The 16,370-nt window shown below is 21.7% G+C and overlaps 5 protein-coding genes across 5 annotated transcripts; all 5 read left to right on the top strand.

The window, feature by feature from the left end:
• Nucleotides 1–226: 226 nt before the first annotated feature.
• PBANKA_0928400 (conserved Plasmodium protein, unknown function) lies at nt 227–1,303 on the top strand (the record flags this gene model as incomplete). The annotated part of the gene is made up of 1 exon (XM_034564882.1): nt 227–1,303. One exon carries the CDS (start codon nt 227–229, stop codon nt 1,301–1,303), a length of 1,077 nt encoding a protein of 358 aa, XP_034421634.1.
• Nucleotides 1,304–2,939: 1,636 nt separating this feature from the next.
• Nucleotides 2,940–6,935, top strand: PBANKA_0928300 (protein transport protein SEC16, putative; the record flags this gene model as incomplete). Its single annotated transcript, XM_034564881.1, has 1 exon — nt 2,940–6,935. One exon carries the CDS (start codon nt 2,940–2,942, stop codon nt 6,933–6,935), a length of 3,996 nt encoding a protein of 1,331 aa, XP_034421633.1.
• A 1,169-nt stretch (nt 6,936–8,104) lies between these two features.
• Nucleotides 8,105–11,411, top strand: PBANKA_0928200 (conserved protein, unknown function; the record flags this gene model as incomplete). The annotated part of the gene is made up of 6 exons (XM_034564880.1): nt 8,105–9,956; nt 10,102–10,238; nt 10,397–10,457; nt 10,622–10,722; nt 10,825–10,878; nt 11,250–11,411. The coding sequence occupies 6 exons, from the start codon at nt 8,105–8,107 to the stop codon at nt 11,409–11,411; spliced, it is 2,367 nt and encodes a 788-aa protein (XP_034421632.1).
• An 878-nt stretch (nt 11,412–12,289) lies between these two features.
• Nucleotides 12,290–13,349, top strand: PBANKA_0928100 (phosphoglycerate mutase, putative; the record flags this gene model as incomplete). Its single annotated transcript, XM_034564879.1, has 3 exons — nt 12,290–12,323; nt 12,426–12,507; nt 12,713–13,349. 3 exons carry the CDS (start codon nt 12,290–12,292, stop codon nt 13,347–13,349), a joined length of 753 nt encoding a protein of 250 aa, XP_034421631.1.
• Nucleotides 13,350–15,182: 1,833 nt separating this feature from the next.
• PBANKA_0928000 (conserved Plasmodium protein, unknown function) lies at nt 15,183–15,595 on the top strand (the record flags this gene model as incomplete). The annotated part of the gene is made up of 2 exons (XM_034564878.1): nt 15,183–15,347; nt 15,521–15,595. 2 exons carry the CDS (start codon nt 15,183–15,185, stop codon nt 15,593–15,595), a joined length of 240 nt encoding a protein of 79 aa, XP_034421630.1.
• Nucleotides 15,596–16,370: the final 775 nt, after the last annotated feature.

The raw sequence follows: 16,370 nt of genomic DNA, 5'->3' as shown, positions 1-16,370 counted from the left end.
TATATTTATACACACATATTTCATAAAATATTAAATATGAATTTTTTTTTTGTTTTATTATTGCTTAATTAGCTCTTTTTAATTTTTTAATATAAATCCTACATCTCAATATATTGTCTTTGGTTAAATTGCTAAGGGTTTATTTTAAGAACAGACTATTTGCAAAAGGAACGATAAAAAAGATATACTTATTTTCTCATTTCACATTCCTAAACTATCATTAAACATGAATTCCAACCTCGAAATGAATGGCACCCTCGAAATCAACAATATTAACAATGTGATAAACCCCAATTGTATATTTTCTAATTTTCAAAATGAAACAAACAATTATGGTAGATGGGATGGTGTAATATATGTTAATGAAAAACAATATGATAGAATTTTAAAAAGACGAATGAATAAAATAAAGCAAGAAATGGAAAAAAAAAAAAAAATCAGTGTCTATGTTAATATTCAAAAAAAAAAAAACTCTCAAAATAATGCAATTACTACCAATAGTCGAAATTCTGGAGGTATTGAAAATATAAACAAAATTAATAATATAAATAATGTTGCTAATACTGCAAAAATAGTAAATTCAAATATTCATAATAATATGAACAGATTTCTAACTAATAATGAACATTACAACAATGGCAATAATACAATCTATGGATTTGATATAAATAATAATGACTCGAAATATAACTCAAATCAATATAATAAAAATAATGATAATAATTATGCACAATTTTATGAAAATATAAAATATGCTTCCTACATGAAAAATTCAAAAAATAATGACAAAAAAAATAACGGACATAATGTGAATATTTGTAATATATCGAATGGGAACAACCAAACAAATGGATATAACAATCAAATAAATAATAACGATACAGATAATACATACCTAAATAATTACAATATCATGTACAATTCTAATATAAATCCTTCCGATGATTATAAAAAATATATGAATATGTATGATATAAATGCGCGAAACACTGTGAATAATATCGAATTGACAGATGGGCAAATTGTTAACAATTATAACGAAACATATCATAAAATAGGAAATGTAAGCAAATATAATAGCGTACCAAACCTTTCGAACATTGGAAGCATTCCAAATGTCGTTACATTAAATAATGTAGAAATTGGACAAAATGTGGGTATTAACAGAAATACAAATCAAATGGATAAACTCATAATTATGAAAAATAACCAAAATATGATGCATGTAGATAATATTAATAATTTTAATAATTTTTCTGTTCCTTTGAATAGAAGTTACCCTTATTCCCCCTATGACGAATGAGTTTATTTTTCATTTCACTTAAAAGCAGAAAATAGTTATTACAAAATGTATATATATTTGCAAAAATTTCGCTTAATTCCTTTACGAATTTATTTGTATATATGTATGCATATATTACAAGAAAATTTCTATGCTTATTATTTCCCTTCTTTTCTTTATTATGCCGTAGTTTAATTTTATTATATTGTTATATCAAAAAGATGAAGGGAAATAAATAAACATTTGTCAATATTTGAACCCATTTTTATATCATTGCTCTTGTTTTCTTATTCTTAATTATAATTAGCAGTTTTAGTTTACTATTATAATCCGAACTATCCTAATTAGCAGAGGCAAAACAATCGAATATCATTTATCTTATGCATAAAATGAACTCACAGAAAATGTATGATTTTCAAGTACTTATAATAAAGCCAAACAGGAAACAGATAATAAAAAAATTATAATGTTCCTATTTATAAACATACATATACTTTACAGCAAAGAAACACGTAAATTAACTTCTATTCTAATTTAATAGATAGAATAAGATTTCAAACACAATCATAGGCCTTAAAAATAATTTGTAAATTTGTTGCCTTTTTTCTTTTATGTTTTATTCTTTCTGTCTTTTATTTTATTTTTTCCCAATCAGCATTTTAAAACATTTAAAATCTTTTCAAAATTATATTTTTTAAAATAGCAATTTTTGCTTTATAAGGTATTTCCATCAATATATGTATATGGTTATTTAAAACGTTCTATACTTATTTTAATTTTTTTCCTTTAATTCGTTCAATTTTATATTTTTTTGTATTTACTATTTTTATTTCCTTCTTACCCAATGTGATGACTATGTATTCATTAATATGGAGAAAATGGAGTTTGATATAATAATAACAAATCAAATCTCAAATATATAAAATTATTTTTTGAGTATTCATTTTGTTAGAATATCAAAAATGTACATAATAAAAATATGTGCAATAAAAATATATGTAATAAAAAAATATATATAATAAGTTATTTTTTATCATCCCCAACAATATTATATATAATAGATATAAAAAATTTTAGGATTTAAAAAACTGCCTTTTTATTTCCCATACTTTTTTTTTTTTTTTTTTTTTTTTTTTTTTGCGCACATTTTTAGCATATCTCTATAAGCATTCCCCATATATAGTATATATTCTATTCCCCTATTGTAACGAAGAATTTAAAAAAAAAAAAAAAAAATTAATGGATTCCTAGAAAATCTGTAAATCAATTAAGATGGTACATATATATTCATTCGTTTGTTCATCTATTTCATCATTTATTTATCAGTATATTAAGTAAAATACAAAAAACTTTCCAAAAATTATGGATCATAATAATTTAGTATATAAAAAAAATATTATGATATATAATGTACAATTTATTTTTTTTCAAAACATTGATTTAAAATATATGCATAAATGAATAAATAACTTTGTGATTTATTTTACTACCATAACTATTCATTATTATATGATAGTATGTTCAAATATATGAACATACTTCCCAATTTATCATTACTATGTTTGTTAGAACTTATATACATATCGTTTATTTTTTTATATATGAAAACCCTATATATGTACTTTTGATATAATAATAATAGATAAAAAAACAAAAAATGAACAAGGATATATTTAGTTATGAAAACATTTTTAAAAACACAGGCATAAATAAAATACAAGATCAAAGAAAAAAATCTCAAAATGTGTCAAATACAAAAAATGAAATAGATAACAAATCGGATGTAAATATAAAAAATAAGGAGAAGACAGAGAATGTGGAAAAAGAATCGGAAATTTCGAATAACACTAATAAAAAAAATTATGAAAATGAAAACAAAATAAAAAGGAAAGATAATTTAATAAATTCGAAACAAAAAATAAAAAAAGATATATATAGCCTTTTTTATGATAAAAATGAAATAAATAATAAAAAAGACAAACCTTTCAACTTTTATTATACTAATGAAGATTCAAACATTGCTCAATGTTTTCCTACCTATAATATAAATACAGAAAAAGACAAAGCAATAGATGGAATTAAAAATGTAAAAGATACTGAATTTACTAAGCATACTTTTACTATTTTTAATGAAAATGAACAAAATTTAGTAAAAAATGTTAATCACATATTAAAAGATAATGATAAAGAACGAGCTATTCAAAATGCATCAACTATTGACAATATAGTACATTCTGAAAATAATTTAAGCAATTTAAATAATAACTCATTAATTGATAACATACAATTATATGTGAAAAAGGAAAATGAAAACCAAGAAGAGGAAACAAAGTCAGACAATTTTATGTGTTTCTGTTTTGGAAAATGTGGAACATTTTTTTACACACAAGGAAGCTCTATAGCATATGGCCAACTTATAAATATAATAGATAAAGAGGTAACAAAAAAGGTGGACAAATATCAGAAACACAATGAAAGGAACGAAATAAATGAATATATATATACATTGAAACATTTTCCGGGCCCTTTTTCTCGAAGGAATAATAAAATAGATGAAAAAATAAAGAAATTTTTAAATAAACTTATAAAAATAAAGAAAGAAAAATATAAAGACAATATTTTTGAAGATACTCAAAAGAATAGTATATACAAGCATTTGTTAAATATAATTGAAAATGATAATTTGTTGGAATTTAATTTGAAACAATTAAATGTAAATAAAAGTTATGAAAATGAAAAAAAAAAAAATGAACAAAATAACATTGTAATGAAGCTCTTAAAAAATTATCAAAATAATTCTAACAATAAAAATAATATGAAAGGGGTATATTCAGAATGGGAAGAAAGTGATGACTATTCTGATTGTTCAGAAATAATATCAAATAAAAAAAATAATAAAGAAATGCGTGAATTTAAAATTTCCAGCAAAGATTATAATCATAAAAGCAAATTTAATAACAAAACTAAAGAAAACATTAAATTAGAAAACAACAATAGTTCTAAATGTGTGATAAGCAATTTTAACGAAATATCTAAAGATGATAATAAAGAAATTTTTTTTCAAACAATTTATGGACAAGATTTAAAATATGGATTAATATATAATAAAAAATATTATTTTTCAGATATAATAAATAAAAAATTTATTTATAATATATTTAAATTACAAAATAATGAACGAATAACAACTGATGATATATATTTAGAATATTTTAATTTGTGTATATATAATAGTAAGAAAGCTACAAATTTATGTTTAAAAAAAGATCTATATAAATATTTTTTTTTAATTTTAAAAAAGTATAATAAAAAAAAATATAATAAAATGTTAGATAAATATATAAAACATATAAGTATATCATTTAATAACGAATTAGATGTAAAAAATTGTATGAAAAATATTTACAAAATATATAATTATAATATATATGATGATGTTCTGGTTGAATCATTTATTTTTTTTATTTGTTTGCTAAATAAAAAATATATTTTTTTTAAAAATAAAAATATTATTATCAATCATTGGTATGTATTCTATACATTAATATTTCACAATTTTATATTTCAGTTTTCTGAAAACGAAATTGATTATTGTGATTATAAGGATGATATTATAAATTTCTTTCAATATTTGATTGACTTATTAATATATAATAACAGATATATTGAATCTCAATTTCTTTATTTAATTATTTCGGGAAACCCCTGCATCTATCAAATTAAAACATCATACATTTCAGATGCTAAAGAAGTTCAATCCATTGATTTACACACATACTCATATAAAAATATTGATAACGTTTCGAATAATTATACTCTCAAAATCCCTAATGCAATGGGAGAAATGGAAAATAAATTTTCTTCTGACCCCAAAATAGAATCGCTAATCCAACATCTGCCAAAAATTGGATTTGATATATATACTTTTCAAGTTTGTGATATTTTTGAATATTTATACAGATTCAAAGAAGAAAGTTTTTTTTATGATGATTTAATTATTTATAAGATATATTATGCATCTATATTATTGGAATTTGGATTGTTAGAACAAGCCAAACAATACATAGATATTCTATATTATTACATAGATGTGATCAAAAGCAATAAAAAAAATGAAAACATTAATTATATATTATATTTATATGAAATATTAGTAAATCAGTTGAATTATATTTCTCCACACAAGTTACCTACCAATAAAAATATTCAAAATGAAAATTATATAAATTTATATTCGAATCAGAATAATTACAATATGCATAATTATAAAATTGTTTCTAAAAATTATAATATAAAAACTTCTACAATTTTAACAGAAACAGAATTACACATAAACCAATATAACAACACTATGCATGCGGTTCGATCAGAATCAAATTCACAAATTTCTCCATATAAAATTGAAACTGTATCTAAGAATTTGGAGAGTATTCAAAATGATCCTTTTCTGAAACATGAAAACTATCAAACAAATAAAGAAGAAGTAGTAAGTTATTGTGATATAAATAATAAAAATAATATGGATAACTTATTAAATACAGAAAGCGATTATTATAATTTACATACAAATGAGCCTGTAAAAAATTACATGGAATATCAAAATATCGAAACAACTAGCAGTCAAACAATGAACAATTATAGTTATAATTATAATTACAATTATAACTATAATAATAAATATAATGAAAATTATATGTTCAATCAAACAACTGAAAACCCTAATGTATTTACAAACACCAATATAGCGATATCTACTCAAGAAAATAAAATTGATGATAAACAAAATGATTTATATAACATTTCTGGAAATTCATTGCCACCAATTAAATATGGAGAATGTAATAATATTATGCAATACAATTCTTATGAGATACATTCGAGTAAATATATTTCACCAAATTATAATATAAATAATATGCATACCTCATATAATTATAACAACCCTTTCCCAATAGACACCCAAAATATTAACAACTGCTATAATCATAAAAATAGTAACATTTATTTTAATGAACATGATCAGAAAGCGGAAATAAATAGCGACCACCAACAAGTACATATGAATCAAATCGTGGATAAAGCTGATAAAATTGATAAAACTGATAAAATTGATAAAACTGATAAAACTGATAAAATTGATAAAACTGATAAAATTGATAAAACTGATAAAATTGATAAAACTGATAAAATTGATAAAACTGATAAAATTGATAAAACTGATAAAATTGATAAAATTGATAAAATTGATAAAACTGATAAAATTGATAAAACTGATAAAACTGATAAAACTGATAAAACTGCACCAAATGATGCGAACCAGAATAATGTCGATTTGATAAATATTGGTAAAAGTTTTATATCTGGTTTTTTCTCAAATATCAAAGAAAAAATAAAAATAGTTGACACAGGAAAAGAAGAAACAGAAAAAGAAGATGAAAATATATTTTATTATGATTATGAAAAAAAAAGGTGGAGAGAAAAGGGTGTTACATCTGATGAAGAAAAAGAACGTGAAGAAACAAAATTAAAAAACAAAATAGAAATGTCAAAGATAGCTCCCCCCATTATATCAAATACATATAATAGCACAAACCCTAAAAAACCTTTAGATATAAAAGATATAAGAAGTAGATATGTAGATTATTTTAATTAATTTATCATTATTTCACTATAAATATATATATATATATAATACTATATACAGATGTTTTGACATAAAAATAAATAATTATATATGTATACACACTTTTTGAAATAAGTTATTTTTAACATTTATCCGAAATATATTAAAACACTATTGCGTCTCTTTACAAATTTGCAAAAATTATTATTTTTCAAAATGATATATTTTAAAAATAAATAAAATCTGTTTTTTTTTTCTAATTGAACTTTTAAAATAAAGTTCCACCCAATGAATTGCATACTTATTAAGAAGTTACTTGATTTAAGGATTTGACAATTCTATTCGAAATTTTGTTCCTATATTATTTTAACTTCTTTTTTAATGTTTTTATTTGTTTAGTATTTTTTTTTTTTTAATTAATTTTCTTTATATTTATAATAAACATTCAATGTATACATGTATTATGTATGCATATAATATGGTACTTACATTTTCATAAGTAATAAAAAAAATGTTGAAAATAATTTGATTATGTATAATAAATAGAGAAATATAAGAAATTTCCCAGTGATTTAAAAAAAAAAATGAAAGAATTATAAAAAAAATATATATAACAATAAAATAATTCGAAAAAAATGTTGTTTTATTATACAAATAATTTGGGAATATACATTAATTACTATATATGCTTATACAATTATTTTAAGTGATGTATGCATAACCTTAAAAAAAAGCCGGTTAATTTGATATCTACATATGTTGTAGTATGCATGTATTATTATAGTTTTTTTTATTTTATATATTTTTTTTTTCTTAATCTTGTTAACTCTTAAATATTAATTTTTATATAACAAAATTAGAATAAATAAAAAAAAAAAGTAAATTTTTTTAAAAGCAATTATCACACTTTGGGGGAAATAAATAAATAATAAATTAAATAAAATAAGATATTGTTTGCAGAATATATATGTATATTAAAGTGTTAAAAATATAAGAAAATACAAATTGTATAAATATCTATTAAGATATTTTACTTTTATAATGAAACATTTGGAAATGTATTATAATAATGATTTTTTTAGATCTTTTTGCAAAAGTTAAAATAATTAAAAAAAAAACACACACAATTTATCTTTTGTTTTTATATCCATAAAAGGAACGAACTTGGAATAAAAGTAAAGGTAGAAAAACAGGGGACTATGGCGAAGAAAAAGAAACAAATACATTTGAATATAATAGATTTTCAAAAATACTATCAAAAAGATGATTTAATAATACAACCAACGCCAGTTGTTGAAAATACCATAGAAGAAAAGAAAAAAAAAATTTTTGAAAAAAATGAATATGTTCAGAATATTGAATGGCGAACTACAGAAAGTCCGGATAAAAAAATAAACAACAAAATAAATGATGATAATAATCAATTTAAAAAAAGCGATAGTACTATAATATTAGGATCGAGGGGAAAAAACAAACTAACTGACACGAAAGAAGATGTTGATTTTGCTAATTTAAGAAATAAAAAAAATGAAGAGGATGTTGATTTTGCTAATTTAAGAAATAAAAAAAATGAAGAGGATCTTGATTTTGCTAATTTAAGAAATAAAAAAAAAGAAGAGGATGTTGATTTTGCTAATTTAAGAAATAAAAAAAATGAAGATGTGGATTTTGCTAATTTAAGAAATAAAAAAAAAGAAGAGGATGTTGATTTTGCTAATTTAAGAAATAAAAAAAATGAAGATGTGGATTTTGCTAATTTAAGAAATAAAAAAAAAGAAGAGGATGTTGATTTTGCTAATTTAAGAAATAAAAAAAATGAAGATGTGGATTTTGCTAATTTAAGAAATAAAAAAAAAGAAGAGGATGTTGATTTTGCTAATTTAAGAAATAAAAAAAAAGAAGAGGATATTGATTTTGCTAATTTAAGAAATAAAAAAAATGAAGAGGATCTTGATTTTGCTAATTTAAGAAATAAAAAAAAAGAAGAGGATGTTGATTTTGCTAATTTAAGAAATAAAAAAAATGAAGAGGATCTTGATTTTGCTAATTTAAGAAATAAAAAAAATGAAGAGGATGTTGATTTTGCTAATTTAAGAAATAAAAAAAATGATACTGAAACAAAAATTGAAAAACCATATCATCTGAAAAGATTAGAAGAATTAAGAAAACAAAAACAATTGAAAAGACAAGAAACTGATATTTCTCAAAATGTGAAACTAGAGGAAAATGGAAAGATATATGAAAAGGGAGAAGTAAAAGTAGACGAAAAAAAAGAAGTAAAAATAGACGAACAAAAAGAAGAAGAAGTAAAAACAGATGATACTATAAAAAGTACTGAGGAAACAAAACCAAAGGAAAGTGCAAAACCAGAACCCATAGCTGAAAAAAGTGAAATAGATGGTAATAACGAAACAAAAATGAGCGAAACTCCAAAAAAAAAATACATACCTAAAAGAGTAATAATGTATCAAGAAGAATTAAAAAAAAAAGAAGAAGAATTAAAAAAAAAAGAAGAAGAATTAAAAAAAAAAGAAGAAGAAAGAAAAAAACAAAGAGAATTATCTAAACAAATTAAAAGCCAAACAAGTGATGGATCGAATGTGTTCATACCTTCTGCTAAATTATTACATTTAGAAAGTTTAAAAGAAGATAAAAAGGAAACAAAAATAGAAATAAAGAAAGATTCTAAAAGTGTTATTACCACTCCCGGAAGTAAAAAAAATGCAATAATCTTAAACAAATACAAAAGTGCCGAAAAAAATGTAAAAAATATATTTTTAGAAATAGCTGAAAAAACTGAAAATGCTAAAATTGTAGAAAAAATGGATATAGAAGAAATTGCAAAAAAAAAGAGAGAAGAATTATATAAAAAACAATTAGAAAAAATCACTAAAATCAATGAAGAAAATACTAAATATAATAACATATATAAACATGATATAAATATTATTAAGTCGTTTTATAGTCAGATTAAAGATAAAATTTTACAAAACTATTTATTTACTGAAGATGATACTGCTAACATTTGTGCTATTCTGAAAACAGATGAATGTAATATTATATACATTACATACATATGTGTTCATATATACAGTCTTAACTTTTGCTCTATTATAATGATTATTTTACTCCTAAATATATACCAGTCTATTGAAAATCTTTAAAAACATATATTTTTTTAAATTTTCGTTTTTAGGTAACTATTTGGAAAGTCATGTTCCCTTTTACGTGGCTATATCTGTTTTCATTTTAAGCCTACCACAAAAATTGGAAGATGATATATATATAAAAAGAGCTAGTCACTTGAAAAATCTACTTTTTTATCTAAAACAAGTAATAAATTCCTAAATATAAATATACATAAAGATACTCTTTGTCCAAAAGAATGCATACATATTTTAGTCTATGCATTTTTTTCGTCATATTATTTAATTTTTTTTTTTTTTATTCCATGTTCATAATTTTTATCTTCCTTTTTTTATTTACTACAGAATAGCAAAATTGAAAATCACGACGATTATATATTAAATGACATAATCAAATTATGTGATGGTAAGAGGGGGGAATGTGTGCATATGTGTACATACTATATGTATATATGGACATATGAAAATACGTTTTCCGTATATCAAGCTAGCGATTTGTTTTCTTATGTCGCTATTTCACATTTTTTTTTTATTTCACTATTTTTTTTATTTCGCTATTTTTTTTTTTAGAATTAAAATATCCATATTTATCAGATGAAACAACATTATTGGAAGCAATTTTTGATTGCTTATTATTTTGTGGAATAATTTCAAAGGATGCATTTATAAAAGTAAAAAAAAAACAATTAAATTGTGTTCTATCTAAAAAATTAATGATCCTGTAAATTCACACAATTGGATGGTATTTATAATATTCTATTATTTTTTTTTAGTGGTTTATGGATGACAATTTAGACTCAGAATTAAAAAGCAAAGCCATGTTACAGGTAAAATATATATAGTAGATATGTTGCTATGTGAAAAAAATAATAATAAAATAGTACATGTAATTTTTTATAATAAAAAATTGCTTCCTTTAAATTGATATTTTTACTTGAAAAAAAAAGGTAAAATGTATTTAAAGGAAGATAAAATAATAGTAAATAAAAAATTGGCATATAAATAGATTTTTATCAGTAAAAAGTTAAACATGATTAAAAAAGAAAGGCATATGCTGACAAAATAAAATATAACAATGAAAATAAATTCACATAAATAATGCATTGAATATGTATATGATTCCTAACCAATCCCTATATTTTATACTAATGTAATATTTATACACATTCTCCATTTTATTATTATTTCACTCCCACAGCTAATATACTGGAATAATTGGCTAAAAGATGAAATAAACGATGAAGAATATGTAGAAGACGATCCAGAAGAACATATAGAAGAAAAAGCTGCTGAAGATGATATTGAAAAAAATGTACCCAAGAACTTTATTTTTAGAAAAATTAAAAAGAAATTTCTCTAAGTTTTAAAATATATATATTATGTGTATGTATTTTTTTTTTCAAATTATTTTTCCAATTTCGATAATTTTGTTCCCACTTTTTTTTTTAACTTTTTAAAAAACTTTAATTAGTCATTTTGAAATTAATTCTTTTTATAATAAATTGTAAACTATATATAATTTTTTTTTTCTAAAACCCTAATTTACAAACCATGCAAATTGTACATGATAATGTTATATATTTGTACCATGCAATTATTTATTTATTTTACATATATAACATTAATCCTATATTATTCCAAAAAATATGCAGTAGTATGTTTCTCCTTTCATCTGTATACATGTAGAAAAGTTATTTAAGCACCCACTAAAAAATAAAAAGGTATATATTAAAGCCCATATTATAGATATTCCAGCAAATATACATATACAAATGGTATTATGATATTAAGACTATATTTGTGCACATAAATATATCTATACTATTTTTCACAGCACTATTAAACCATATGCATATTATGAAGATAAATTTTATAACATCCATATATACAGCATATAATGATAAATGCAATTTATTTGACTATAAATATATAATAATAATAATAGTACACGTATAAATAATAGTTTATAAAATTATTAAAAAACGTCACATTTATTGTAAAAATATAAATGCATATTTATTTATCCACAATTATATAGTTATCTAATTTATTAAAATACTTATAACCTTAAGTTTTAACATACATTTTAAAGTGTATTTCTTTGGCATTTGAATTGTATTCATATAAATAACTTTTTATAAACAATCAAAATTATAAAAATATATATATTTGTAAAAAATATTTAATTATAAAAAATATATAGGTTTACAAAATATATTTATATTATATATAAAGAAAATGACGACATATACTTTAGTTCTTCTAAGGCACGGTATGAATTAAAATAGCGAACAAATTGCATTCATACTATAAAAAAGGAAATTATTATTAAGTTCAATTTATTTTATTGATTTATCATTTTTAATTTTTTAAGGTGAAAGCACATGGAACCAAGAAAACAAATTCACGGGTTGGACTGACGTTCCCTTAAGCGAAAAGGGAGAGCAAGAAGCCATGTAAAAAAAAAAAAATATATATATTATGCACCTTATATATGATAAACTCCCTTTTTTAATAAAATGGAGAATATATATTTTATGCCTTTTTTATTTATCTCTTTTTAACCAAATACCTATCTATAATTTTGTATATATTTCACTAACTACTTTCTTTTGTATATATGTGTATTTATATGTTGATGGTATTTTAAATGTTTCATAGATCCGCTGGAAATTATTTGAAGGAAAAAGATTTTAAATTTGACATCGTTTTTACATCTGTATTAAAAAGAGCTATTACAACAACATGGTATGTTTTAAAATCTGGTGATCTTTTACATGTACCAGTCATAAAAACATGGAGATTAAATGAAAGACACTATGGCTCATTACAAGGTTTAAACAAATCTGAAACTGCTAAAAAATATGGAGAAGAACAAGTTAAAATATGGAGAAGATCTTATGATATACCCCCTCCAAAATTGGATAAAGAAGATAATAGATGGCCAGGACATAATGCAGTTTATAAAAATGTACCCAAAGGCGTACTACCATTTACTGAATGTTTAAAAGATACAGTTGAAAGAGTTCTACCCTTTTGGTTTGATACTATTGCACCTGCTATATTAGCAAACAAAAAAGTACTTGTCACTGCACATGGAAATAGTTTAAGAGGGTTAGTTAAACACTTAGATAACTTAAGTGAGGCTGATGTATTGGAACTTAATATTCCAACCGGAGTACCGTTGGTATACGAATTAGATGAAAACTTAAAACCTATTAAACACTACTATTTATTAGATAGTGAAGAATTAAAGAAGAAAATGGACGAAGTAGCTAACCAAGGAAAAGCAAAATAAATAAGAGATCATTCATATTCCACAAGGAAAATATGCTTTCCATATATGCACTAAATCCACATGGTATTTTTTGTAACATCAGCAAAATGATAAAAACAAAATTATGCATTTAAACCAAAATGACAAGAAAATTAAGAAATATACATTTTAATTAATATCCTGGCATTTTCTCATATGGATATGGCTTTCATGCGCACTAAAAATAATATTTAGTTTTATTAAAATATGTATGTGGAAATTTATATATAATGCAAATTAAATATATCGTGAAATGTTACATATTTAAAATTAAAATATAATGTTTTATCTATTTAAGTTTGTGAAAAAAAAAAAAAAAAAAAAACATGCATGAATATTTGTAACATATTAAACTAAATACTTTTAAGTTATTAACGATGAGTGTGGACAATTAATCATGTTGTTTTCTGTAATTTGTATGCTACGAAGTTATAAGCTGCAATCAAGTATGCATATAACAAAAAAAAAAAATTAAATAGCGAAATAGGCATGTTGGGTATAGATATCCATATGTAAAACTTCACGGATTTATGCCATTGTATTATTTAACGTTAAAAGGAATTATAGAATTGTTTTATATGTTTTTTGCGGTTTATTCACCCCATGTATTATTTAAGACCGGTCTAATGACATTTTTAATTGCCGTATAACAAAAATAAAATAAAAATCATTTTCCATTATTTAAATATAGCTATATAATAGCTATTTGTTCATATAAAAAAAAAGAGAACAAAATAAAAAAAAAAAAAAAAATAAAAAAAATAAAAATAAAAATAAAGATGATATTATATCCATTTATTAAATTGGGATATACAAACAGCAGTAATAGCGTTTTATTATAGCTTTAAGGAACAGTATAATAATAACTTATACTCCATCATTTTAAATCATATAAATATGCATGTTATGTACTACATATTATATATATTATATGTTTTTAAGCTTTTACAACGTCATTTTAGTAATTCGAATTATTTATATACATTAATAATTTTCCTTGCAACTTATCACAAACTTATTTTTTTTTTTATAAATATGTGTTTGTCTTCATGTGTGCAAACATATATATAAATGGGCCAAAAAATTAATATAAATATCATGTTAAAAATATAATATATACATTACTTTATGGTTTATTCATTTTACGTATAAATATATAATTATTATATAATTTATATTATATTTATTATTGCGCATGTATATGCAATAAATAATACAAATTAATATGAGCAATTAATTCAGAAAAAAAGAGTATAATATTATTAATAAAATTAATAGAAAAACCAATGAAAACAAAATGAAAAGGGAACTATAAAAATTATGCATAATTTTATGGTATAAAGTATTATATATTTTATACATTTTTTTTACATATCAGCACTATTCCTATGAACAAGTAAATGATTTGATAGATTTATTAATTCAAAAAATTGTTAATACGCGTAATTTATTATTGATAAAATATGCATATAATATTATATATACTATATATATTATATACATATTTTATATATGTTCATATTTCTATACACTAATGCATATTCCCCCGTGTTAACTTCACCAATTTGAAATGTAGATATAAGTGAAAAATTATAATAACGGAACAATTTTTCACAATAATAATTACAAGAGTAGGATTATTTTCAGCATATTTGTTTGTTCATATTTTAAGCAGAATGATACTATAAATATCAAAAAAAAAAAAAACTGCAGCATTTTTTAACGCATATAGCATATTTTTTAATTTGAAGAAGAAATCATATAAAACAAAAGCCAAAAAGCAATACAATAATTATATCCAAAGTTGTTAAAATAATGCCTACGTTTAAAAGAGCTATCACATACTATTTCGTCATAGTATCACTATTTCCTGCAACTTTTTTGGGAATTATTGGCCTGATGTTATTATATGATTCCAATTCATTAGAGCTACATGGTCATAAAAGTGAAAAAGTCATGCCATCCTTTATTTGTGCTGGGGTAAGAAACAAATGCTTTATAAAATAAAATTCATCATGGCACTTTTTTTGTGAAACAAAGATTTCATTTATTGTTAATATTTTATAAAGGCACCTTTCGATCATGTGCATGTACATGCATATATGATACACAAATAATAACGTTTTTATTTTTTTTTCTTCACAACTTTGTAGATATACTTTTTCATATTAATCATTAGTAGTATTATGTTAATCAGAAATAATAAAAAACCAGCAAATTCAAAATAAAGCATTCAATCTTATATTTCAGAATCCATTTGTATTTATGAACAAGTTTTTTTAGTATTTTTATACATAAACATATATGAAGAACTAGTTCCATATGCATATGTGTGTATGTATTTCTTATGGGAATTTAACTATATCATTAATTCACTGTTCTAATCATTATCACCCTCAAATATAAATTTTAATATATTTTAGTATAAAATAATGAAACCTCATGATAATATATTTGGTGCATATACACATGGAAGGGTATATATACATATTTATAAAATAAATAGAATTTGATTGTTTTTGTCTGAAGCACGTCCCCCCCCTACAACTAACAATTACAGTATAAATAAATTCAATAATAATAATATATTTTATTTACTAATTTATTCGTTTGCACCTTTTTTTAATTAAATGAAATAAAAATGAAAATAGAAAGAAGCTCACCTTAAGCAAATATACTTGGCCTTTTTCTACATCATATTACTAAAGTGAAATTATTTTATATTTATTTGATTATTTTGATAATTTAAAATTATCAATGTGTGTTCGTTTTTTTTGTAGTAATTTTTTGAATTTTTCCAATTTGTTGCTTTCCCTATTTTTATTTTTTTAACATATAGATTCACAAACTCATACCGTCATATGGATATAGTATATATGATGAATTCATATATAAATTAGATAATTTTTTGGCTATAATAAAATATAAAAATTTAATCACATTTTATGGAATATTAATTAATACCTTTTCATTATTTGTTAAAATATAGAGAATATAATTTCC

Source organism: Plasmodium berghei (assembly GCF_900002375.2).
Source record: "Plasmodium berghei ANKA genome assembly, chromosome: 9".
Classification (NCBI taxonomy): Eukaryota; Apicomplexa; class Aconoidasida; order Haemosporida; family Plasmodiidae; genus Plasmodium; species Plasmodium berghei.
The sequence above is the reverse complement of the archived record's forward strand: the minus strand, read 5'-3'. Positions and strand labels throughout refer to the sequence as shown.